The sequence below is a fragment of the Mustela lutreola genome, chromosome 7, assembly GCF_030435805.1.
Source record: "Mustela lutreola isolate mMusLut2 chromosome 7, mMusLut2.pri, whole genome shotgun sequence".
Taxonomy (NCBI): Eukaryota; Metazoa; Chordata; class Mammalia; order Carnivora; family Mustelidae; genus Mustela; species Mustela lutreola.
The window spans coordinates 80506089-80529767 of NC_081296.1; the positions used below are offsets into that span (position 1 = coordinate 80506089).

Below are 23679 nucleotides of genomic sequence, written 5' to 3' on the forward strand. Positions count from 1 at the left end.
AATCTTTCGTGTCCAGTTTCTTTGCCCTGATCCCAAGCATACCTGAACAAATCTCTTCTCTAGTTCATCATGGGTTATCTCATAGCTTCACTTTTATGTTTTCCAGAAACCCCTTCACCAGCTTCTACTCACAGCTTTTCTTATAGGTAAGAGATTATGCTTCCTTTCACTGGGAATCTCTTCACACTGACATTCTGCCAGCAGTCCTGGGGTTACTCTTCTACTGGCTTATACCACTGAAGTTTAAAAATCTACCTTGTAAACAAGAGAGCGTTTAATAGTACTGTCTTATATATGTCCAAATTAGTTTCAGTCACAAGCAGGGTATTTATTTCCTGTCTTGTCTAAATATATAGGCTCTCCCTTTACATGTACTTTTTACCTTTACCTTCCTTTTCTCTGCTGATGCTTCTTTTTCCCCTCCTTAGGCCTTCACCTGCTTCTTCGGGACAGGGGATTTTTTCTTGTAGACCATCACTAAATGGTGGGAATTCAGGCCACACAAGAGGCCTGAATTCAGGCCTCACCCCCAACAATTCAGGTATGTTAAATAACATTCCTAAAGGAATGGAGCTAACCATTGACATATATACTAAATAAAGATTTTCAAGGTGAAAAGAAGTTAAGAAGAGAATGGACTTAATAACCTACTTAAACTGCTTAGCTAAGTGTTTTTCTGACTAGTGTTCTACAGATTAAGATCTACCTATTTACCCTGACCCATAAGTAAAACTGCCAAAGAACTGCCCAAGAGAATTATCTTTCATCATTCCAATTTTTTCCTTCAGGTCAGAGGGAAAGCAGAACCCCACTAGAGAGTCTTCCTGGTTTCCAGCTACCAGTTCAGCAGGTGAGCCCAGGCTAATCTAACTATCCTGCATATGAAAAACTCACATGGTTAGGCCTACACATGAAATGCCTTTTGTACCACCTGTTAAGGTGGTAGAATATAACTGGTGGAGAATGACATGGCTTTCAAATATGGTAATCATATGTTCACAATCTATCAGGATGGTCTCAATTTCAAAACTTCTATCCTACTACAAGATTAGCTTCCTAGTTTGGGGTTTAAAAATTAGGTCACATGGTAGTGAATGGCTTTAAACTGAGAGGTCTCGGCCAGTGCGAACTAAGTGTGTAGACACAACTAACATTCCCGAAAGTTCCACAAAAAAATATTTCAATGTTATAGATCTTTTGGGTAGAGGTACTGCTTGAATAAGGAAAAGCTATGTGTACTTCTCTAGACATGGTTAGAGTAATGCTTTATAAATTTACGGGACTCTGATACGATATAGGCAATAAGAGAAAAAGGGTAGGGAACAAGAAGAGAGGTTTGTAAGGAGCTCTACATGAAAAGTCTAGTCTTGCCTTTTAAGTTATCTTTTAGTGCCCAGGTTTTGAGGATATTTAGGCCTTTTAATGCCAAGCTCCTCATGACCCCAAGAACATCTTAAGATAGGTAAATATTTTGCTCTTGTATTCCGAATGCCCTTTATTTTCATTGGCAAAAAATTAGGAGGCAACACTGGGGAAATAACATCCCTGAGATCCTCACAAATGGAGAGGTTAACCTACAGATGAAAAAAGAATCTACAAATATATGGCCCCTAATTGGATCCTGATTGAAACAAACTGTAAAAAAACAAAAACATTTATGAGAAAGTTGAAAACTGAACACCTCTTGGATATTTGATATTAAGGAATTGTTAATAGTTTTCTTTTGTAGGCATAATGGCTATTATATTTTTAAAAATAGTCTACCTTTTGGAGATAACATACTAAAATATTTAAGGAGAGGAAGTTAAATGATTCTCTGGGGTTTGCTTTAGTATAATCTAGTGAACATAGGAGAGAGAGAGAGAAATGAAAGAAAAACTGGCTATGAGTTATTTGTTGAAGTTGGGTGATGGGTACTTATCAGCTCTTTATACTACTTTACTTTTGTATTTTTTGAAAACTTCAATAATAAAGTTTTTTTTTAAAAGTTATTTAAGGAAGTGTCACCTCCCCAGAGGCATGAGAATCCTGCCTCACTGCTAATCCTCTCTTGGCATAGTCTCCAGTTTTCTCTCCATATCTTCCAAGATAGTTTTTTTTTTTTTTTAAGTATTCTGCCTTATTACCATAAAACAATAAATGTTCTAAGATTTTCATAATTAGCAACAAAGCCTTTGTCACACTAGGTGTATCAAATCTTAGTTTGGAAAAGTTAGTTCATCACACAATGGAAAAAACTATGGGGCAGTAGTAGTGATGACCTGCTGTCTTGATAAACTTCATGTAATGGTGAGAGGGCCTTAATTAGCTTTTTTGTTATAAATGCCCATATCTGCCTTCCTTCCCTCTGCTGCAGACTCTCTACGAACAGAGACAGATGGGATTAGCCAGGTCAAGAGAAGCATGGACTACTTCCAGATAGATCGTCTTCAAGGTCTGATCTAAACATGTTGCTTAAAGAAGGCCTATAGCATCCAATGCCCATTAAGTGCCTTGGAAAATGTCTCCCTGCCTTGTTTCCTGGTTTCACTCTCTTGACTTTTATGATATACATCCTCTGTTACCTCCTAGGAAAATGGTCAGGCATTATATAAGGCTAGTACTACAGGAAGATGTTTAGATCTCTCCCACACTCAAGTAGCTCTCTCTTTTCCTGCAACTTAAAGGTTGTAAAAACAATTCTTGGCATCATTGGGTGTGAGAGGTAATATACTCATTAAGTATGGTTTATTTCTGTATTTCATTCTTTTAGCTTTGGGTATATTCTTCCATTGCCAATGTTAATAAGCAATAACTCTGTTCCTTGTCGTAATTTATTATACTTTTGTTGCCTATTGTTTCCTCTATGCCTAGTTAACTATGTTGATTTTCCTTTGAGACCCAGACTTTCAGCTTACTAAAGTATATAGATAAAATAAAGGTGTCCTTTTATTGTTATTGCAACTCTATTGGTTTTATATTACAAGCTCTGAATGGTGGAATGGACAAAGACCACCACAACTTAGATGAAACCTGTATTCTTCTTTGGGTACTAAATAGAAATGAGAAATTAAATGAGTCAGCCACTGGCAGGGAGACCATAAGCAAAAATATTGAAAAAGTGTAAAGATAGCAGACATCTGCCAGAAATAAATTAGGTCCTGGAAATGACCCTGAAAGAGTAGGATTCCCTACTCTTTCTGGAACTCTGAATTTATTTTTAAAGGCATTTCTAGACACCTCTTCTGGGCAAGAGCCTGTGCTGTAGCAGGTACAGGAGACAAATCTGCCCAGTGATAGATGCTAATACACTGCCTTTCAAAGTTTTTGTTCCTTTAGTTTTTTTTTAAAGATGTATTTATTTATTTTATTTTATTTTATTTTATTTTTTTTTAAAGATTTATTTATTTATTTATTTGACAGAGATAGATCACAAGTAGACAGAGAGGCAGGCAGAGAGAGAGGAAGGGAAGCAGGTTCCCCGCCAAGCAGAGAGCCCGATATGGGACTCGATCCCAGGACCCTGAGATCATGACCCGAGCCGAAGGCAGCGGCCCAACCCACTGAGCCACCCAGGCGCCCAAAAGATGTATTTATTTATTTTAGAGAGTGCATGTGCGCATGCAAGTGGGAGAAGAGACAGAGGGAGAGAATCCTCACACAGAGGCTTCATTTAGCACTGAGCGTGGAGCCTGATCTCATGACCCATGAGATCATAACTTAAGCCAAAAACCGTGAGTAGGGTGCTTAACTGACTGAGCCACCCAGGTGCCCCAGGTTTTGTTTTCTTAATCTACCTCAATATATCCTGCTGTTAAAAACAACAACAAGAAAAAAGTATACTAAATCAGAATGTTAATGGATTTGGCTCCATTAATCTCTAAACCATAGAAGTGGCAAAGTGGAGGAGAGATAAACAATTTTATTTGTGGCCTTTTATTATTATTCTAGCAATTTGGGGCATTCACTCTTATTTCTAGATGGTTAACCCATTGAAATCTTTATATCTGACTCCATCTGATGGAAACCATTCTAAAACATCAATAATCAATTAAGTTAACAACCTGGGTCCCTCTGTCCCCAAGACAGATCCTATAAAAAGAGGAAAGTCTCAATTACAGACATAAATTGAACCAACACCAAAAAAGATGAAATATTAGTCTCTGTCAAGTTAGGCAGGAGGGAGTTTCAGATTTGTAAAACCAAACCTGGAACCTACCTGCACCCACCTTCTGAACAGTAGAAACCATCCCTCTCCTCTATTCCTCTGTAACCTAATTCTACTTTTTAAAAGGACATTTCCCCTAATTCCCACATCCAATAAATATCCAGTCTAAATTATTCTCCACCCAATTATTAAACTTTTCACAAGCTCCATGGGGAAGATTTACCCTGAGACAAATAGTGAACAAAATAGGGACTTTGGAAAAAGATTAAAAAAAAAAAAAAAAAAAGTACAAGGCAAAAGTGGTCCCAGTATCAGAAATGAAAACATTCTGCTACCTGTGCAACTCAGTAACAAGGAAGGTAAACCATATAGTCATGTTGGTGAGCATTAAGGAAAGACTAGTGATGAGACTGGGACATACTAAGACTCTTAGCTGTATTATACATGGACTTGTGCTCAGAAAAGGGGTGTGAGGCAGCCTTACATTCCAGGGAAAATGGTGGGACTGGGGTCTGCACTGGAATCATCAATTGAATCAAAATTCTTTACTCTTCTTTTCCAGTCCTCCTATAGATGTATGGCCAAGGTCTGGGCTTTCCATTGCACACTAAGGGAAAAGAACAGCAGACATGAAGAGAGCAAAAAAGCCTTCTCCCAGCCCATGGTTTGGACCACATCCTTAGTGCACTCTTCACTGAGACGAGAGGACTGATTTCTGTTCATCCAATTCCCACCTCTCTTTAGATCCTATGGTCATCCTCTCTGGTCCACCCTCACTACATCCCCAATCCCCCAACCTCAAGAACACAAAGCTTTTCAGTTCTTTGCCACAAAGTAATTTAAAAAAATGTGGTTTCTTTGTTTAAACAGTTACTAAGTTGGTTCATCTTTTAGTAACAGACCTTCCCTCCCCTAGTCCCCCCGACTCAGTCCTGTATGATCACATCGTCATCATCATCATCCTCTTCTTCCTCCTCCTCCTCCTCTTCATCCTCGTCATCTTCTGGCAGTTCTTCCTCCTCCTCTTCTTCCTCTTCATCTAGACAAACCACCACCTCAGCTGGCTCAGGTAATCGAGAGTCAAACCAATCCAGTACCTGCTGGGTGCTAAGCCTTGATGCCTGACTCAGTTGAGGGATATCACTTTCCCGTAGCTGTTGATGGGCTGCCCAGTACCTCTCCAAAGGTCGTATATCCGGTGGGGGTGGGGGGTTTGGCAGAGGTGGTGTCTCAGCCCATTCATTCAAGGAGCGGGTTGAAGGTGGGGGTGTGGGAATTGCTGGGTCCTGGAAACTAGAGGCACCAGGTACTGCATTGTCCCGAAACCATTTTAGTTGCCCATGCTTCAAGGCATAGCGTGTGTCACCAAACCACTGAATGATCTCAGGTCGAGGTAAACCAGTGATCTGTTCTAATTTATGGTAATCCTCACGCCGTGCCCATTGGCACTGTAAAAAAAAAGATTTGAGGATAGCCAGCTGCTCTTTGGTTTTGCGCTTGGTCTTTCGCTGGCGTTGCATATCTGGAGAAAGGTACTCTGCAGGGCCAACCCTACCTGGTACTGAATTATGTCTTAGCCCCTGGGGCCAAGCTGGCTCCAGATGTGGGGGCAGTGCCTGTTCACTGGGTGACAGTGGCTGTGAGATACAGCCTAGTGACTGGAGGGGTTTAGAGGTGGCAGTAGCTCCATTAGCCAGTACTGGGAAAGTGGAAGAGGAGGTAGAGGGAGAAGAAGGAGTCATATTAGATGTTGACTCCTGCTTACAACTACTAGCAAGTAGTGAGATTGGTGGGGGCTTATCCCGAGCATGTGGCGGATGGACAGCTGTGGAGTGGTTCCAGGAAGCAGAACCTAGGCCATGTGACTGGTGGGGACCCCTGCCTGCCTGCTCCTTAGAGAAGCCACCACTTTGAAGATCCTGCCAAAAATCTGATTGGTGGGGGAATGCCCCACTGCCAGGTGCCATCAGGGGTTCCTTTGCTTTCTGGTGACTCAGCAGCTCTGAGGACTCCTCAGGTTCTACCTTCAAGCCTTTCATTTGGGTGGGCTCACTAAGAGTCAGGGGTACTATTCCAAGACCCATTTGTTCTGGAGGTGGCAATGGAGGAGGCACCTCCTCTGGGGGCCGCCCTGCATGATGAGTAAAAGAGAGAAGGGATTTGAAATGGAGCTGGTCCCGATGGTAGACCACTCGGGCTCGAGTCTCTTCTATTTCTTCAGATGACCAGCTAATGCCACAGCGGAGGCGCTGGGCCATGAACCAAGTCTTGACTTTCTCCATCTGCAGCCCATAGCGTAAGCAGAGAAGGGCAATGTCTGCTAGACTGGGATAGGGAAAGTAGCTGAAGGTTTGTAGCAAGTGTTCATTGCCATCCAGCTCACTGGTCTGGGCTGCTTGGGTCCACACAAGTTGTAGCTCCTCGGAGATTGGAGGCAGGCAGATGAGCCCCGCTGGGGAGCTATTAAGACTGCTGGCCTCTTTATTAGGAGGCATGGTGCTTTCTGATTTGTGCCCTTCAGAGATAGCTGTAATAAGAAGAGAAACAGCTCAATCACTGGGGCTCCTCTTTCAGCCTATTGCTCAATTTCTGCCAAACAAAATGCTGGACTCCAATACAATCAACTATCTATGTGTACCATGTTGGATTGCTTTTAAAGTGCTTTAGTAGTTTCTCATTAATTTTCCTAATTTTATGACCCTGTTAAAATTCCTGTTGTATGTATGGAAAAACCAAAGTCCATAGAAGTCACATGACTAGTGAATACTATCACCAGGACAAAAATCTGTCTTTAGAGATTAAGGAAGAAAACTCATCCTTATGTTGCCTTAGCTTTTCTAATTCAAACTCACTTCATCCTCTAAGTCCATGGAACAGGAGTCACAAAATGAAATCTCAACCACAAAAACATGAAGTGCAGTAATCTCAAAACTGATGCAAATTGCTTTAACTCCTGGCAATTTATGATTACCTCTAGAATGTCGAGACAGGTGGGAAATACAAGAGAGGAGCTAGAAGGCAGGACAGCACTGTTCCACTGCCCAGCCCCCAGCCCCCTTTCCTCTTCCCTTTTTGGTGATGGAGTCCTTCAGGGAGGGCAATGATAGTGCCTTTAAGCCCTAAAACCAAACCCGTTTTATTTTCTCTCTGTAGGATAAGACACAGGTCAGATATCTGGGATAAATGGGGCTTACTCTTCCTGGGTTTTGGGGTCCTGTGGGGGTAGAGGGAATTGTTTCCACCAAGTCATCCTCAGAACAAAGGTTAGCCCCTCCCCCAAGCCTTTGTCTCTTCCTACAGCTCAGTCTCTCTCTGGGGAGCCTGGAGAGCTCCCTCAGACTGTAACAGCCCCTCCACACAGGGCCAAAGCCCTGCCAATCTTATCTCTGCAGCCCAGCTTTCTTCTCAGGGCCAGGTGGGCAGGTGCACTGTGAATGGAAGCCAGGTCCTGCAGGCTCCCCAGCAGCACCACTGCTCCCAGGGCTGTGGGTGTGGGGGCTGCAGGGAGAGCTCCTGATCCTGCATCATGCCTGAAATACCTGCTCAGGTTATTTCCCAGAAAGTTCTGTTGACCAGGTTTTAACTCAGCTCCCTGGATGGGCATTAGAAACTCTTTAACACATCTGCCACCCTTTACTGTTAGAGGAATCCCTTCTGAGTTTATAAATATTTACCTCTGATATGTTAAGGATGGGACAGGATTCCTAGGTAAACACTACATGATGAACCGAGAAGAATCTCAAGTCCAGGATGTTATAGTACATAGTGGTATCAAGGGATTTTATATGACGATTAGAAAAATTTGGAAGCATTTTAATGAGTCTCCATTTCCTTTTAACAATCTCATCTATTGAACTGAAGGCCATGCAGATCCTAAAGGCTGTACAGCTTGAAGAGAACCTGAAGAGGGTAAATGGAGGCAGCATGGCACAGTGGGTAGAAATGGGATCCCTGACTAAGGCCAACCTGCAGTCTGAATCCCAGTTCTGCTACTTACCAGCTATATGATCTTGGGCAAGCTACTGAACTTAAAGGAGCTTTAGTTTCTTCATGTGTAAAAAATGCACAGTGCTGCATGTCTATAAAGCTATATATTTTTTATCAAGAACCTACTATGTGCTAGGCAAGACCTAACACAGCTGTTGGTGTGCGGGTCTGGGGTGAGGCAGATTTGAGATTAACTGCAGCTCCACTCCTTCCTAGAGTGTTGCCTGTCCTTGGGCAAATTATTTAATCTCACAAAGCCTTAGTTTCCCCTCAGAAAGAAAGGCGGTCGAAACAGCACCTTCCTCCAAGTTTATGGCTAAATGAAAAAAATGCAGTTGATGTGATGCCTAGAACAAAGTAAAGGCTCAATAAATGGCAGCTTTTCTCATTACTTCAGCCTCACAGGGCAATTCTGATATAAGGGAATGCCATTCTCTTCCTAGACACGGAGGGAAGTGAAGCAAAGACTGCATTCTTTAAAATCATTGTTTTCCATCTCTTTTTTCAGGGTCCTAATTCTAATGAGCAGTGGAAAAAACCAGGATATCCATGATTTTATGCTCTTTACATTTTGGGAGTTGGATATCATTCCAGAATGGATTATGCTGCTTTAAAAAAAAAAGTATGAAAATCACAGCTTTAGGAGAACTGAATCTGTATCTTGGGTATAAATCCTTTTTGATTGCCAGACGAATTGCCAATGCAGTACTACCTCTACCTTTACCCTCCAGGTTCATCCCAGACACACCTGAGTGGCCTGTGAGCAACTGCTTACACAGATGGGTGCTAAACTACCATTCAGACATTGTGGCCCACCGCCAAACCTAAGCTGGAGAATACTTTATGATTGCAGCACTTGACATCTACTTAACCTTATTTGTGTCTGTTTTTTAAGTTCACAATTATACTTTAGATAAGAGAAAACTGTGGCCCAAGGAATAAAGCAGTCCAGCTTAAGGATGAAGACTGTCAGACAGGAAATAAGGCAGGTACAGTTATAAGCCTTACAAGGAAGCATTTTGTTTTCATTCATGTGGTTTGCTATCCTCCAGATTCTCATGGTATCAGTTTGATGTTTCAGTATAACATACATAATGCAAATACCGTATTTGGGGTACTGCATACATCCAGTTTTCCAATTACTCAAAACAAACTGTGGAAGATTTCCTGATGTAGAGTAGTGGCTTAAATCAAGGCACAGCTAGCTGCACAGCTAGCCGCCTGATATCTCCCTGGAAGAATGTGGCTTTGACACAGGAAGAAACTACAACCAGAGAGAGGCTTATGAGAACTATAACAAGGAGAATAGACCCCACATTAATCAAAACCACAATGAAGACACCACAGTGCCTTGTGTTCTTATATCTCCATTTGGAAAGGGTAGAAAAAGAAGGGAATCAAAACTGGAGAAATAAAGACTCCTATGGGCAGAGATGGTAGTGATGATGGGATTACCAATTCTGAATAATTACTAAATTTGTTTCCTTATTAAATATATATGCCCTACCACTCCTTCAAATAGCTAGTAAAAAATATAATGAGAAAAACATATATAGAGGATAACACCCTTCGTTCCCTTTGGGCTTTCCATACCTGTGGACAGATGGCAGTAAAGAATGGACTAACTTAAAACTTCCAGTTTGGGTGTACATACAATCCTAGGAAAAAGAGGTGTTCACAACTTTAGGGTTGATTCTAGACTTATGGATAAAGCAGGAGACTGTTCAAATGAGAAACTAATGATCCTGCAAAATTACCCTGTATCTTTATTCAGAGAAGAATTGGAGTACTGCCTGAAATGTGTCTTGGTGATACAGTTTTAAGGGCCTTAAAAGAATTTTCAGTGGTATTCAACTTACGTGCTTCTCAACTTTTTTGGGTCATGAACTTCTCTGATAATCAGATAAAGGTATGGACCACTCAGAAAGTTATGACTACCCCCACCATAAACATCCAAACATCCAAACTACATTATATATATAATCTCAAAGGATTCACTGGCTGCCTAGAAGCCCAATTTAAGAACCTCTGCCTTATGTCCTTCCAACTTAATAAAGAAAGCGATGGTAATTGCTTAAAGAGGAACATACTGCTTGATGTGAATGAATGGAAAGAGTGGATGGAATACTCAAAATTTAAGTCTAAAAGGGACTGGATATTGGTGATATTAATTGGAGAGAATGGAAGGGAGAGGTGTTCAACTGGGCCAGGAGCGTGATTTAACTGATCCACTGGGTTATATGACCAACACCCACAGTGTGCCATGTACTAGAGGATGGTAGGCTACTCTCCTAGTGTGCCAAAATCACGTTTCCTTCACCTGCCCTATGAGCCTGGACCAGTTGCGGGTGATTCCCAACCTGTTTATGCCTGTTTTTTCTTTATTTATATAATAATGTAATTAAATATCACATAAACCTATGAAAAATTAGTGCACTAAAAACTGTTTCTATGAAAACAAAGTCAAATGTTAAGGTGTTGTACAGTTGTTGAATTGGGAGTAGCAGGGAACTGTAAAAGATTAGAGGGGCAGGGGCCTTAAAAATCTCAAACGTTTTCTGCATTCAGATTGCTCCAAGTGTTTAAATTCTCACTGCATTAAAACAAAACAAAACCGGGGCGCCTGGGTGGCTCAGTGCGTTAAAGCCTTTGCCTTCAGCTCAGGTCATGATCCCAGGATCGAGCTGCACATCAGGCTCTCTGCTCAACAGGAAGCCTGCTTCCCCCTCTCTCTCTGCCTGCCTCTCTGCCTACTTGTGATCTCAGTCAAATAAATAAAATCTTTTTAAAAGTAAATAAAACAAAACAAAAAAACCCTTGAAATCATACATCAGAGGCAGTGGCACATTAGAATTACCTGGGAAATTTAAACCAGGGAACCCTCCTTCGTATTTTGACTTAAATTAGTCTGGACTCGGGCCCAGGCATCAGTACTTTCAAAAGTTCTCAGGGTGCAGCCAGATTTGAAATTCGCTTGTGTAGTTTATATGGAAAGACAACTGGGAACTCCAATCAGCAGACTTACACAAAGAAAACGCCTGGACACTACCCCAGAAGATTGGTGCAATGAACATACTTTTAATGACAATGCTTAAGAGATGTATGCATCATTTTAAAAATTCCCAAGTTTAACTGGCTTGTTTTTTCAATCATTGCCATTTACCTGTCCTACTCATATAATATAAAAGGGCTTCAAATGTATGGTGAGGAGGTTCATACGATAAAAGATCTCCTGATCTGGGCCCACATTACCAAACAGGTCTCAGCTTGAGTCTTTCAGTTTAGAAGTCTCAGATTAGGACACAAAACCAGGAACCTCTGAGAACTCGGGTTCTCACTTTTTTGGTTTGTTTTCTGAGTATGGTTGGGTAGGGGGTCAGAAGGCGCAGTTTCTCCCAAACCTTTCATTCCCAAATACCATCGCTTCCCAGAAGTAAGACCAGGTTTCTGTACGTGTGTTGAGGTCGCCAGGAGGTAGTCGTGGGGGGAGGAGGAGAGGCCTGGGAAGGAAACATTTCTCCTATCCTCCATTTCGCAGGCAGTCTATAAGGCTCCAAACTGGGTCAGAGAACAAAAAGTTGCTGCACTTGGGGCGATGAGCCCCAGGGAGCAGCCGAATCTCAATCCTCCCCTCGCGGGGGGGCGTCCCAACCCAGCCTTCCCCTCCTCCCTTACACACCCACTCACCCTCCCCCAGTTACAACAGGGAACCGAAAAGTCCAGAGGAGAAAGGAGAGAGAACGGGGCGACTTCCAGCCTAGAATTCTCCAACCACCACCCCCCCTCCACAGCGCGGGGATGGGGCTCCGGAGGTCGGAGATCGTACAGGGGCTCGGAGGGGTAGTCGAAGGGGCTGGGGATCACTCACCACGGTCCGGCCCGGGCGGCGGCTCCCAGCCTCGCACCATGGGCCGGGGGGAAAGGGGGAGAAAGGGCAGGGGGCCTCCGGGGTGGGAGTGGGGTTCCCGCCCGGTGCGGCCTGCTCCAAGCCCACCCGCGCGGAGGGCCGGGACCGGGACTGCCCCCCCTGTCCCCGAGAGCGCGCCCGTATAGCCCAACCCTGGTCGAACGAGTTGGAGGCGGGGCGGATGGGTGGGGCGAGCTCCAGGGGCGGTGCCAAGGTGGCCCGTGTCCCGATTGGTGGAAGTAGGCAGGCAGGCACCGGCGGAACGCACTGGGCCGGCCATTGGCTGCGTGAGTCTCGGCTGAAGTCGGTTATTGGCTGGGTGGGCCTCAGCCGGGGTGGCTATTGGCTGCTTGGGTCAGGGAAGATGTCCCCCAGGGCCAGGGTGCTGTGAATGGTACCTCCTCTCCCCCCCTCCTCCCCCTCCCCCAGCTTTCGACCTTTCCGCGCGGGACCTTCGGAGTACGCTGAGCCCTGGTCCTCCCGGAATTGCCCCAAGGAATTCACAGGAGTTTGTTCAGTTGTCCAAGACTAACTTGCAACTACTCCCCATTTGTTCCTCCTGAAGGAAGACTTTTTTCAGCATCCCCTTGTCAGCCTTACACGCGAGTAGAACCAGAGCGGAGCCGCGCCTGCCCAGCCGAGGGCAGTCAGCAGCGTCGCTGTAAAGGAAGCGCCCAGAGCAACCGGGAACTTGTTCTCCAGATGGATCAAATGGCTTGCAGCCTGAAAGACGAGGATCCCAGCAGCCCGGCCCCTTCAGAACGCTGTACAGGTGTTCCCACGGACTGAGTGCCGGAAGTAGGCACCTGTTTGGGGACACCCCCCCCCCCCGCCAGACAATCCGACCCCTAGGCCCACCTCTCTGTCCCAGTGAGGAGGACCTGCCTCATATATTTGAGGACCTTGATTTTCGCTGTCAAGAAAAAGATGGCAACAAAATGGGACTTTTCACCAGAGTAGTCACAAAAGTTGTAGGACAAAAGTTAATATATTTGGAATTTGGGCCAAAGCTTGTATATTTAGGATTCTCGGTCTTTAAACAAAAACTTGGACACAGTACTTTCTTGATTCTTTTGTTCTTATATGCTAATCTTTGAAAAAGTCTCTTTTTGCCTTTAGGTCACTTAATAGTATATACAACTACAATAATTTATGAAACAATTTCAGACTTTGTTCTGTATCCCACAGACATCACCCCTCCCATATACTAGCCACCAAACCAATGCCTGCTATGGATTCTTTATTGCTCCAATTTAAGGTCTAGAGCACTTTCATGGTTGTCAGACATCAGAAATGGTTTTCAACTTCAGCACTGAGCCTCATGTTAATTATGCCTGTATTTGCACCTGCCCTCCTCCCAGTCCCATTACATTCAGTAAAAATTTCAACCTCCTAAGAGCCAGCCCTACAATATTCAAACTAGTATCCAGCAAAAACATCAGCAAAACATAGGTGTAAACAAAGGAAAGATATATATACTCAGCTTTAGAGTTGGAAACTTCTGATCCCTCAGGGTTTAAGCTAGGGCTCGTAGTACATAACAGACTTTGTCTTAAATCATGACTATTACCATGCCCCAATAGTTTGTATACGATAAAAGAAAAAGTGAAATATTTTAGGCAGCAGCAGCAGTTTTCAGTGGAGTTGTTCTCTCATAATCCAAACAAATAACAAGACTGGGTTGATTGGGAAGAAATCATGATTAATCTGGCTGGAAAGCCAGTCAATGTCTGCGAGAACCTAGTGCCTGCCCCTCTATAGGAGGATCAGTTAGGCACCCTGGGCAACACTGATCACCAGCTTTTGGAAATAAGAAAGGTGGACCTTTTCTGCCACCTTTCCTGTCTCATTAAGACACTCACTCCTGAGACTCGGGAGTAGGAAGCAGAATTAAAGACAGGTTTAGGAGAGGGGAAATTAAAGGAAAGAAGAAACTTATCTACCCCTTTTATAGAGTGCGTGCTAAGCTTCCCTCTTTTTTTTTTTTTTTAAGATTTTATTTATTTGAGAGAGAGAGAGAGAAAGAGAGAGTATGCACAAACAGGGGGAGGAACAGAGGGAAAAGCAGGCTCCCTACTCAACAGGGAGCCTGATGTGGGCCTCCATCCCAGGATCCTGGGATCATGACCTGAGCCCAAGGTAGACCCTTAACTGACGGAGTCACCCAGGTGCCCTGTGAAGCCTCCCTCTTATGTGGGTTTCACCCTAAAGCTTTAGAAGATGGAGTGGACTAGGATGGGGATTGGAAGAGAGGAATAGATGCAGGCTGACAATATCAAAGAAGGGAGGGCCCCTACCTCTAGCAAGACAACAAAACTTCTCAGCTTTTCCAGGGACTAGTGCTGAAAGAATGAGGACTTGTCATCCTCAATGTAGAGATGTTAATTCCCCATCTTTGGTGAAAATTCTCTCTTCCTTTGCATGGCTTAGATATAAGTAGGATTAACCAGAGGCACATTTACCATATACCTAAGGAAACTTAAGTTTCAAAGTCACTTCTTGCACAGACCTCTTCCAAAGCACTGGAGAAGCTCCAGGGTGTGTTAATATGGTTATGGCTTTTTGTAAAATTTGAAAAAAAAATATTTAAACTGAAACTGGCTAAGATTGATGTCTCTTTCCTTTCTGATTTCCCCTCCATTATTTCTCCTTCTGTCAGGTGGCAGTGGAAAGGCCATGGGTATTTTGAAATTGGCTAGAGAAATGGAGTTGGGGATACATTTAGTTTGGGTTGAATAGGTATATGACTGTGGTTTGCTGTAATTTCTGTAAATACTTTAATAGCCAGTATGGCATTAGGGGCTGAACTATGTCGTCCATCACCGCCCCCCCATTCTTATGATAAAATCCTAACTCCGGATACCTTAGAATATAACTGTATCTGGAAATAAGCTCTATAAGGAAGTGATGACGTTAAAATGAGGTCTTCAGGGAGGCTTGGGTGGCTCAGTCAGTTAAGTGGCTGCCTTCGGCTCAGGTCATAATCCCAGGATCCTGGGGTGGAGTCCCACATCAGGCTCCTTGCTCGGCAGGGAGGCTGCTTCTCCCTCTGCCTCTGCTTACCACTCTGCCTGCCTTTGCTCTCTTTCTCTGACAAATAAATAAAATCTTTTAAAAAATGAGGTCTTCAGGGTGAGTCCTAATCCAATATGATTGGTATCTTTATAGTAGGAAATTTGGACACAGACATGAACATAGAAAAGACCATGGGAAGACATAGGGAGAAGATGACTCTAAGGAAAGGAACCTCAGAATTAAGTAAACCCTGTGGATATGTTGATCTCAGTCTTCTACCCTCCACAACTGAGAGAGAATTTCATTTTAAGCCACCCAGTGGGTTGTATTTTGTATGGCAGCTCTAGCAGACTAATACAGATACATTAATCCTAATGTCAACAATCCAGAGTATATTAGTCATTCCAAATCTGTAATGCTCTGAAATTTTACACATGTATCAAAGAAACTTGGTGTTTTTTTTTCAGGTTTGACAAAAATCTAAAAAATCATGTAACATTATCACTTATAAAAGTGTGAAGGTGAAAATGTTCTAAATAACTAAGAATTTTTTTGGGCGCCTAGGTGGCTCAGTGGGTTAAGCCGCTGCCTTCGGCTCAGATCATGATCTCAGGGTACTGGGATCGAGTCCCACATTGGACTCTCTGCTCAGCAGGGAGCCTGCTTCCTCCTCTCTCTCTCTGCCTACTTGTGATCTCTCTCTGTCAAATAAATAAATAAAATCTTTAAAAAAAAATCACTAAGAATTTTTTTAAAAAGCAATCATGTAGGGGCACCTGGGTGGCTCAGTGGGTTAAGGCTTCTGCCTTCGACTCAGGTCACGATCCCAGAGTCCTGGAATCAAGCCCCGCATGGGGCTCTCTGCTCAGCGGGGAGCCTGCTTCCTCGTCTTTTGTCTCTCTCTGCCTGCCTCTCTGCCTACTTGTGATCTCTGTGTTTGTCAAATAAATAAAATCTTAAAAAAAAAATCATGTAGAAAACTAAATTACTTTTCTGTACTTCTTATAGAAAACATTATAATAAACAATATGAAAAATCTATCAAGGAGCATGCACCCAAAAACAAAATTGTAAAAAAAAAAAAAAAAAAAAATGCTAGTCAAGTAGGTAATTTCTAAAATTTGTTATTTTTCTTGATTTTTATTATTATTATTATTATTATTATTATTATTTGACAGGCATAGATCACAAGTAGGAAGAGAGGCAGGCAGAGAGAGAGAGGGAGGGGGAAGAAGGCTCCCTGCTAAGCAGAGAGCCCGATGTGGACTCGATCCCAGGACTCTGGGATCATGACCTAAGATGAAGGCAGAGACTTTAACCCACTGAGCCACCCAGGGGCCCTTGATATATATATATATTTTTTAATATTGTGGTGTCAGCTCCTTAAAAATTTTAATTTATCTTTTTCATTTTAAAGTTTTCACTTTAGTGCCTAATGTATTTATTTTTCTTTTAAAAGGCTCCAAAAGTTGTATTTCAGGCACTTCAAAACTTGGATCTAGAGGCGCCTGGGTGGCTCAGTGGGTTAAGCTGCTGCCTTCGGCTCGGGTTATGGTCTCAGGGTCCTGGGATCGAGTCCCGCATCGGGCTCTCTGCTCGGCAGGGAGCCTGCTTCCTTCTCTCTCTCTCTGCCTGCCTCTCAGTGTACTTGTGATTTCTCTCTGTCAAATGAATAAATAAAATCTTTAAAAAAAAAAAAAAACAAAACTTGGATCTACCTGGGACAAGCCAAATGGATATGGTGAGTTTCTGCCTCACTTAGGAGAACCATGCCTCACCATTCTATGCCCTGTCTCCTAAGAAATACAAAAGCTGAGGGCTGACCAATCAGAACTGCAAATATTGAAGATTTGGGATAGCAAAAGCTGCAGTGGAGTTTGTGGAAGAAGGATTTCAGACAGACCTAGCACTAAACTAAGGTGTGAGAGGCCTGGAAAGGCATTTCGGCTACAAAGGGACCTTAGGCAGTAAGCCACGGAGAAGAACCCTGGGAAGCCCCGCTTACCTCTCTTTGGGTGTCTGCTCCTCATGCTGACTCTACCCTTCAGCATATCTAGTTCCACAACGTAAGTGTGGGTGCTCTACCATGACATCACAACTTGGCCATTATGATGCAATGAGGAGGCATCTGATTATTCTCAGGCTAGGCTTCCCTATTAGAAACACTGTCTGGAGGGCACCTGGGTGGCTCAGTGGGTTAAGCCTTTGCCTTTGGCTCAGGTCATGGTCTCAGGGTCCTGGGGTCGAGCCTGGCATCTGGCTCTCTGCTCAGCGGGGAGCCTGCTTCCCTTCCTCTCTCTCTTGCCTGCCTCTCTGCCTACTTGTGATCTCTTGTTTGTCAAATAAATAAAATCTTAAAAAAAAAAAAAAGAGACCTCATCATTTTGTGGGTAACTGGATTCTCTCATCGTTCAGTTGATGTGGGAGTCAATATTATGTTAGAACTTGATCTTTTTCGAGGATGTCTCACTTAAATACCTGTTGCTCCATTCTGTATTAGACAGGTCTTTGCTTTTCCTCGTCATCATATTTCCTATGCTTTGCTCTTTCCTTTAGGGCTTACGGAGCAGAATGTAACTTAGATGGCCCCCTTAAGGAAGAAGAGCTCCTGCCCCCAACCTGAGGGGAAATTTGGCACTTTTACCCAAGCTGTACCCTTTAACTGCACCAGGAACTGGTGCTGGGTGCCAGGGCACTAAAGCTGGGTCCTGATAACTTTCCTACCACTATCCAATATGGTGGTGGGATTCTATTGGAGTGTCTTATACCAGGGCTGCCCAACTCCTCCATATCTTTTGCCCACCCAACTTTTACAGAGCAATAGGATACCAGCAGATAGATTTTTAAGAAATGAGATGACCAAGATACCAGGGGCTGGGAGAGAGGAATCTCATTTCTGGGTCTCTTGCCACCCTCTACCCCCAAAAAACAATACTTCTCAGTATTTTATGATATACTTTCATGTTTCGAATTTATTTCAAGTATGAGGTCTTTTATCCAGAAGGGAGGGCAGTTGCATGAGGAAGCTGAAGTGAGGCACAATACTCATGGATTTGGGGCCCAGTGAACAGGGCTGCACTGTGAAGAGGGTGAGGACACTCTGGGAGGGCCTGATGAGAACAGTGGTTTGGGGAGAGCCACAAAGCAAACTTTCAATTCCTCTCCAGGTTAGCTAGTCAATGGGTGGATTATTCAGTCTTTTTAGTAACTTCACTGTTCCTTAGCAATATCACCCAAAGAAGTGCCCAAGCTGGGAAAACAGAGAAAACTACAAGTGCCTTTTGTTTCTTTTTATGCCTGGATAGGGACGGGAATGGAAACTAGCAGCAGAAAATGAAACATTTGTAACATTATCCCTTACCATGAAAAATTATGGGTCTATTAGAGGCCGCTTTGTAGCCTGGGAGTGGGATATGGTCAGGAGGGCAGGGGTTAAGCCCCATCTTGAGCCGCACTAACTAACAAATTCTCTGACCCTGCTGAAATCTTCTCATCTCTGGACCTGTGTCCTCATTTGTACTGGAGCATGGACTCAGTGATCTCTAAAGCCAAGTTTTTCCAGGTCTCTGATTGTATGATCTTGCTGATTGCAAGAGCCCAGAGATCTGGAGGAACTCCAGAGAAACGCAGGTGTTAGAAGCAAGGGAATGTGGGAGTTTGATTGGAAAGTTCGATTGGAAAGCCAGGGCTTATTGTGAAGAGAAATGAACTACAGTCATGAAGAGAAACAAAGGTACGAGAGGAAGGTTGTTAGATAAGCAAGTATAGGAAGACATCTGAGGTCTGGATGAGAGAAAGAGGCAAAAGTGTTCTAGCTGTGTTGCTTCAAGGACCCAAGCCCCTGACCAGGGTAGTGTTTTCTCTTCTAACACTGCCTGGTCCACAGCTGACCTGTATACACCAAACTGCTCCTGCTCATATAGTCAGCCTTCAGGGGAAAGGACCCATCCCCGTAACATCTAATACATCTCTAAAGATTCCACCAAACTCCTAGTGCTTCCCATATCAGATTAGACGATCAGCTTACCCCAAGCCCTGGGGCAGCTCTACATGGAAAGAACTCGAAGATTTAGGTGTTGGTTCTATAAAGCTGAGAATGACAGGGCAGGTAGGGGGTTGGAAGTCATAGCTCTTCTTAAAGAAAAAACTCAGGGGGTTCCCTGTCTCCAACCAGTTTACATTTAACCACTCAGCAATATCCGGGCTCGCAGAGAGAGCCCAAGCATAGACCATTCAGCAGTTGTCCTACTCAGGGATACCCTTTAATGAATACTTTAGGGATTGGTCATTTCAAGACCAGTCAGGGGAATGGAAAGGGTGTCATACCAACAGATGCAGAATGTTGGTTAGGGGCAGGAGAGAATCCCAATTTAAGGAAAAGCTGAAGTTCACATGAGTTCCCGAGTTCTCTAGCAGGCAGGCAGTGTGGTCCCCTTGCTGATTCTGCAGAGCTGGGACACTGGTACAGGACAGAGCAGCAAGCTCCTGCATGGGAGCTTGGAACCCTCTACTTTGCCTTCTCTCTTCGGTAAACTGGGAGGATGGGAAGGCAGAGGAGTTAGAAACTGTGGTCTTTTCCTAATAAGAGATTACATATGGCAAAGTTTTCAGTTTTGTTTTTGAAGGAAAAAATGTAATAACATGGTTATACACAGAAGCTTTGGAGATCCTGAGTTCACAACCCTAGCTGTGCTATTTACCAGCGATGTGATCTTAAACAAATTACTGAGCTTTTCTGAGTGGTTTCCTCATCTCTAAAACAGGAATAATATTTCTCAACTGATAGGGTTGTTCTGAAGATTATAATGCATGCAAGACACAAGACACATGTGAGCTATTACAATTGTTAATACAACATGACAATAGTGCATACATATTAGGCAAGAGGTTAGTATACACTGAGCCCCCACCTAGGCTCCCGCTCCATCATTCTTCCTTGGGCTCTCCATTGATGACTAAAAAGTGCATTGCTTGGTGGCTTCCAGGAGGTTCTTTCTTCACTTTGCTGGAACTTTGACCTGAAGGTGATCCACAAGTTGCATGGAATTCTTTGTTTTCTTCTTCATGTAAGGATGCTGTTTAAACCGACACTTCTTTGAGGAGTGACTAGGGGTTCCTCCCTTTTGGCCATCTTCCTTCAAAGGACTAAGATCTCTGGAAAGGAGGGGCCTGGTAACATGCCCCATACTCTGTTCTGAATGCATGTATGGGCATGTATGCATGCACTCTCTGACTCAGTAATAAGAGGGGGATTCAGACATTTTTGAGAAACTAGTAATAGATAGAAAAGGGTGTGGGGAGCTGTTTTACCTGGGAGCAGCTGTTCATCTGCATCAGGAACTGCTTCTTTTCCCTCTTCTCCCTTCTAGAAGACTGTCAAGAAGGAGCCTGAGGGAGGAATGTGGATCAACCATGGTCTTGGAGAAAAGGAAGTAGGTTCTCCACCCCTTCTGGAGGGAGAAGGAATAGCAGAGATCAACAAGGATGAAGATGGAGGCAAATGGAAAAGAGAAAACGAAGGTAAATACCCTATATATTAAAAGAAAAACGAAAGTGATGAGAGAGGGACAATGAAAGAAAAAAGCAAAGAGCTCGGGAATAGGGTAAGAGGAAAGGAAAAACTACCAACAGAGGTTAACCAGGAAGGGAGACCTAAGGCATGATGGTGAATGGATAGAAGAGTCCAGCTTCCCCATTTCACTTGCTCAGGGTATGAAGACTGCCATCTTCTGGTGCCATTTAATTACCAAGTGGCTTTGATTCTTGATTTGAAATGTTTTCCATTCCTTATATTCATAAAACTTTATCCTCAAGAGATCCTCAGCATTGTTTCATCTCTGGAGCTCCCAAAATCATTTTCCCCAACAGATATGCACCTGCCCAAAACTGTCTCAAAGTGCCTAGACTGGAAGTCTGTGGGGGCAAGAGCAAAAAGTATGGGGCAGAGGATGAACTGCAGTTTGAAAAAGGGTTTGTAATACCATCAGGCTGCAGCTGGTTGTGGGATGCTTCCTGAGCTCTGGAACATCTGTGTCAAAAACTGGAAGACCCATCCTCAGCCCCAACCAAATGTTGGGAGTACTGTGTGTTCTGAACCGTAGCACTCCAAATGTAGGTTGAAGAGTGTGGCTTCTTTTCTACACTCATGGAGCATAAAATGTCAAAGCAAGAAGAGACTGTGAGAGATCACCTAGTTAAAATCTAATTTCCCAAGGAGGAGACTGGGGCCCAGAGATGAGAAACAACTTTTCCCAAAGTAATACAGCTAGTCAGTAACTCTTTCCTCCCAAAGCAGAATCATGATAGTGATTCTTTTGATTCACTGTTTCTTGACAAATACAGTGCGTAAAGTGCTTAAAGGTTATTAAAAGGCACTCCAGAAAGGTAAGGCTGGCATTTTCCTGGAAGTCCCGGAGTGTACCAGCTCCTCAGGCACGTCATTATTTGGCTACAAGGACAGGCCTGGAGTCGGTTTAGCCTTCATTTTAATCCCCAGGGCTGCCTGGAGGAGGAGGTAGGAGCTCTGATTGCAGCCTGCCATTACTCCCCAGCCAGTCAGGGGGAAATGAAGCCCGGGATCGTCGGAAATGACAAGGGAATCCTGTCATAATACCAGGGGCTGGGAAGCAATGGCCAAGTTCCTGGGACTTAAGCAAGGCAATTATGGCTGAGTATAAAGCTAGGATGGGCAGGACTGAGGGACCTGAGGTGGCAACGGCGGTTAAGAAGAGGTAATGAGCTCGCAATCCAAATGACTTAAGCAGGGTGGACTCCTACTTCAAAGTACCTCCTCAGTCTCAAAGAGGTACCCTAACTATCTGCTTAAGTCTGACAAACCCACTTACTTTCTCCCAGGACTAAGTTCACGGTATCACCATCAAACCCCAGTCTTTTGCTTTTTTCCTAATCCTTCCAGCGCCCTTTCTGGCTTCCTTTCTTCTATGCCTTAGATTCCTATCACTCACATCCAACTCTGTTTTTCCACCCCGACCTCCCCTACTTTCGTTGATTCCGCCCACTCCCCACACCCTTTTGATTTTTCCCATCCTTCTCTCCCTCCCCGACTCGACTCTCTTGGACAGCTCCCCGCCAAATCTTCGGGCTCCCCCAGCCCCTGGGTGCCTTTGGTTTTCCCGCCGTCGGCCCAGGCGTCTCAGATAAAGTGGATCCACCCCTGGGGCTCCGGGTTTCCGCCACTCCCGGGGTGCTCGGGCCCTCGTAGAGCATAGTCGCGGCCGCCGTTGTTGTCCCAGAACTCGTGGCCGGTCACGCGGTAGCGAAGGGCGAAAAGCAGGGCGCCCCCAATGGGTGGCGCGGGAAGGCGAAATGCAAAGCGGTCTGCACGCGGCGGGGGCGGTGCCGGGCCGGCGTAGGAGGCGGGTGCCTCGCGTTGACTCCGCCAGCCGTCGGCGCTCCAGCGCACGCTCACGCGCTTCTCGTACGCCAGGTCCAGCACGCGCGCGCTCCCGGCCACGCCCAGCGGGCCCGCCTCGGCGCGTTCCAGGCAGATGCGCTGCGCCTGCAAGCGAGCGGCAAAGCCGGGCTCGCTGGCCGGCTCCAGGGCGGCGCGCGCCTCCTGGGGGAAAGGGGAGGAGAGGGGAGAGGAGAAACGGGGGGCGGGGTCAGGACAAGGCACGAGGGCAGTCCGAGGCCGATCCCGGCGTGGGGCAGTCGGAGTGGAGCCCAGCTGAGAGAGTGGCCCCAAAAGGAATGAGCAAAACTAAGTCTAGGGTTGGGGAGGGGCATGGGTGTTGCTTGATAAATCCTCTCCCACACGCCCACGGCGGCCGGCTCGGGGAGGTCCCGGGAAAGGGGCGTGCCGCTGCCGCCCGCCTACCTGGAGGCCGCGGGCGCGAGGCTGGCACGGCCCGAAGTGGCGGAGGGCGTCCCTCTGCAGCTGGATTTGCACGTGGCGGGGCACCCGGGGCAGCTCTCCGGGGCGGAAGCGACGCACCGCGGCCAGCTCCAGCCCAAGCGCGTCGGCGAAACGCACTCTCTTACGGGTGTCGGGGCTGCGGCTGCGGGGCGCCCGGACCCCGCCGCCTCCGGCAGGTGCAGAAAGGGCCCGGCGACCCCGACTCGGAGCGGGAGCGCGAGATCGGGCCCCAAGGCGCGTCCCGCCCTCGCCTGGCTCCACCTCCGGCTCCTCCTCTAGGCTGGGCCGCTGGCTGCGGTAGTAGGCACGCTCTGTTAATGCGGCTATGAAGCTCAGGTTGCGGGGGATGTCGGTGCGGGGGGGACGCTCTCGAGACATGGCACCCCCCTCCCGGGCGGGGTAAGCCCGCAACGCCGCCGCGTTCCCCTGCTTTCCTCTGGCTCGACCGCCCGGCGTCCGCGCAGAAGCCGCCCCTCGCCGTTGCGTACTCTTCTTGCTGTTACCTCCAGGATCCTCCACCTCCTGTAGCTGTCACCCCTCCGTGACTACCTTCCCCTCCAACCTCCCTCCCACCCCCCGCTCTGACCGTCAGCTCTCAGGATTTTAGACCATCGTCTCCGGCCTCCTGCAAGCTGTCTGCTCTGAGCGTGCGCTCGGCGGCGCTCGCCCTCCAGTCCCGCGGCCCTCTTGGCCGGGCCCCCGCCCACAGTCCTCTGACAGGTGGCTCCCCATCTGTCTTTGCAGCGTA

The 23679-nt window shown here is 45.5% G+C and overlaps 3 protein-coding genes across 11 annotated transcripts in view; 1 reads left to right on the forward strand and 2 right to left on the reverse strand.

Moving 5' to 3' along the window:
- The window catches only part of RNF212B (ring finger protein 212B), a 27490-nt gene extending 24319 nt beyond the window's left edge, over window positions 1-3171 (forward strand). Inside the window, exons 11-14 of one of the 2 annotated variants that reach the window (XM_059181661.1) lie at window positions 107-146; window positions 429-541; window positions 789-850; window positions 2357-3171. In XM_059181661.1, the coding sequence (XP_059037644.1) occupies window positions 107-146; window positions 429-541; window positions 789-850; window positions 2357-2422 (281 nt within the window). In that variant the 3' untranslated portion in view covers window positions 2423-3171. The remainder of the gene's footprint in view (window positions 1-106; window positions 147-428; window positions 542-788; window positions 851-2356) is intronic. The other variant, XM_059181662.1, reaches the window with a different exon arrangement.
- Window positions 1-17154, reverse strand: part of HOMEZ (homeobox and leucine zipper encoding) — a 21998-nt gene extending 4844 nt beyond the window's left edge. The window contains exons 1-3 of one of the 6 annotated variants that reach the window (XR_009355587.1): window positions 12003-12230; window positions 5092-6674; window positions 4632-4754 (exon numbers count right to left, since the gene is read on the reverse strand). Coding sequence is in view for 4 of the 6 variants with exons in the window: in XM_059181660.1 (XP_059037643.1) it covers window positions 4683-4754; window positions 5092-6674; window positions 17061-17106 (1701 nt within the window). In the remaining 2 variants the exon portion in view is untranslated. Of the gene's footprint in view, window positions 1-3881; window positions 6675-12002; window positions 12231-17060 lie in introns of those variants that run through there. The other 5 variants (XM_059181660.1, XM_059181657.1, XM_059181659.1 and 2 more) reach the window with 5 other exon arrangements.
- An 845-nt stretch (window positions 17155-17999) lies between these two features.
- On the reverse strand, window positions 18000-23509 carry PPP1R3E (protein phosphatase 1 regulatory subunit 3E). 3 transcript variants are annotated; one of them, XM_059181671.1, is made up of 3 exons: window positions 22893-23509; window positions 22178-22631; window positions 18000-20502 (listed from the first exon to the last, which is right to left on the reverse strand). In XM_059181671.1, exons 1-2 carry the CDS (start codon window positions 23307-23309, stop codon window positions 22209-22211), a joined length of 840 nt encoding a protein of 279 aa, XP_059037654.1. In that variant the 5' UTR covers window positions 23310-23509; the 3' UTR covers window positions 18000-20502; window positions 22178-22208. The 3 variants fall into 3 exon arrangements, with proteins under 3 accessions (XP_059037654.1, XP_059037653.1, XP_059037652.1); XM_059181670.1 differs by having other exon boundaries at window positions 18000-20505; XM_059181669.1 differs by having other exon boundaries at window positions 18000-22631.
- Window positions 23510-23679: the final 170 nt, after the last annotated feature.

Coding starts and splice junctions, on each gene's coding strand:
- PPP1R3E (XM_059181671.1), bottom strand. CDS start 23,309: ATGTCTCGAGAGCGTCCCCCCCGCACCGACATCCCCCGCAACCTGAGC. Junction 22,632..22,892: donor CTCGCGCCCGCGGCCTCCAG/GTAGGCGGGCGG, acceptor CCTTTCCCCCAG/GAGGCGCGCGCCGCCCTGGA.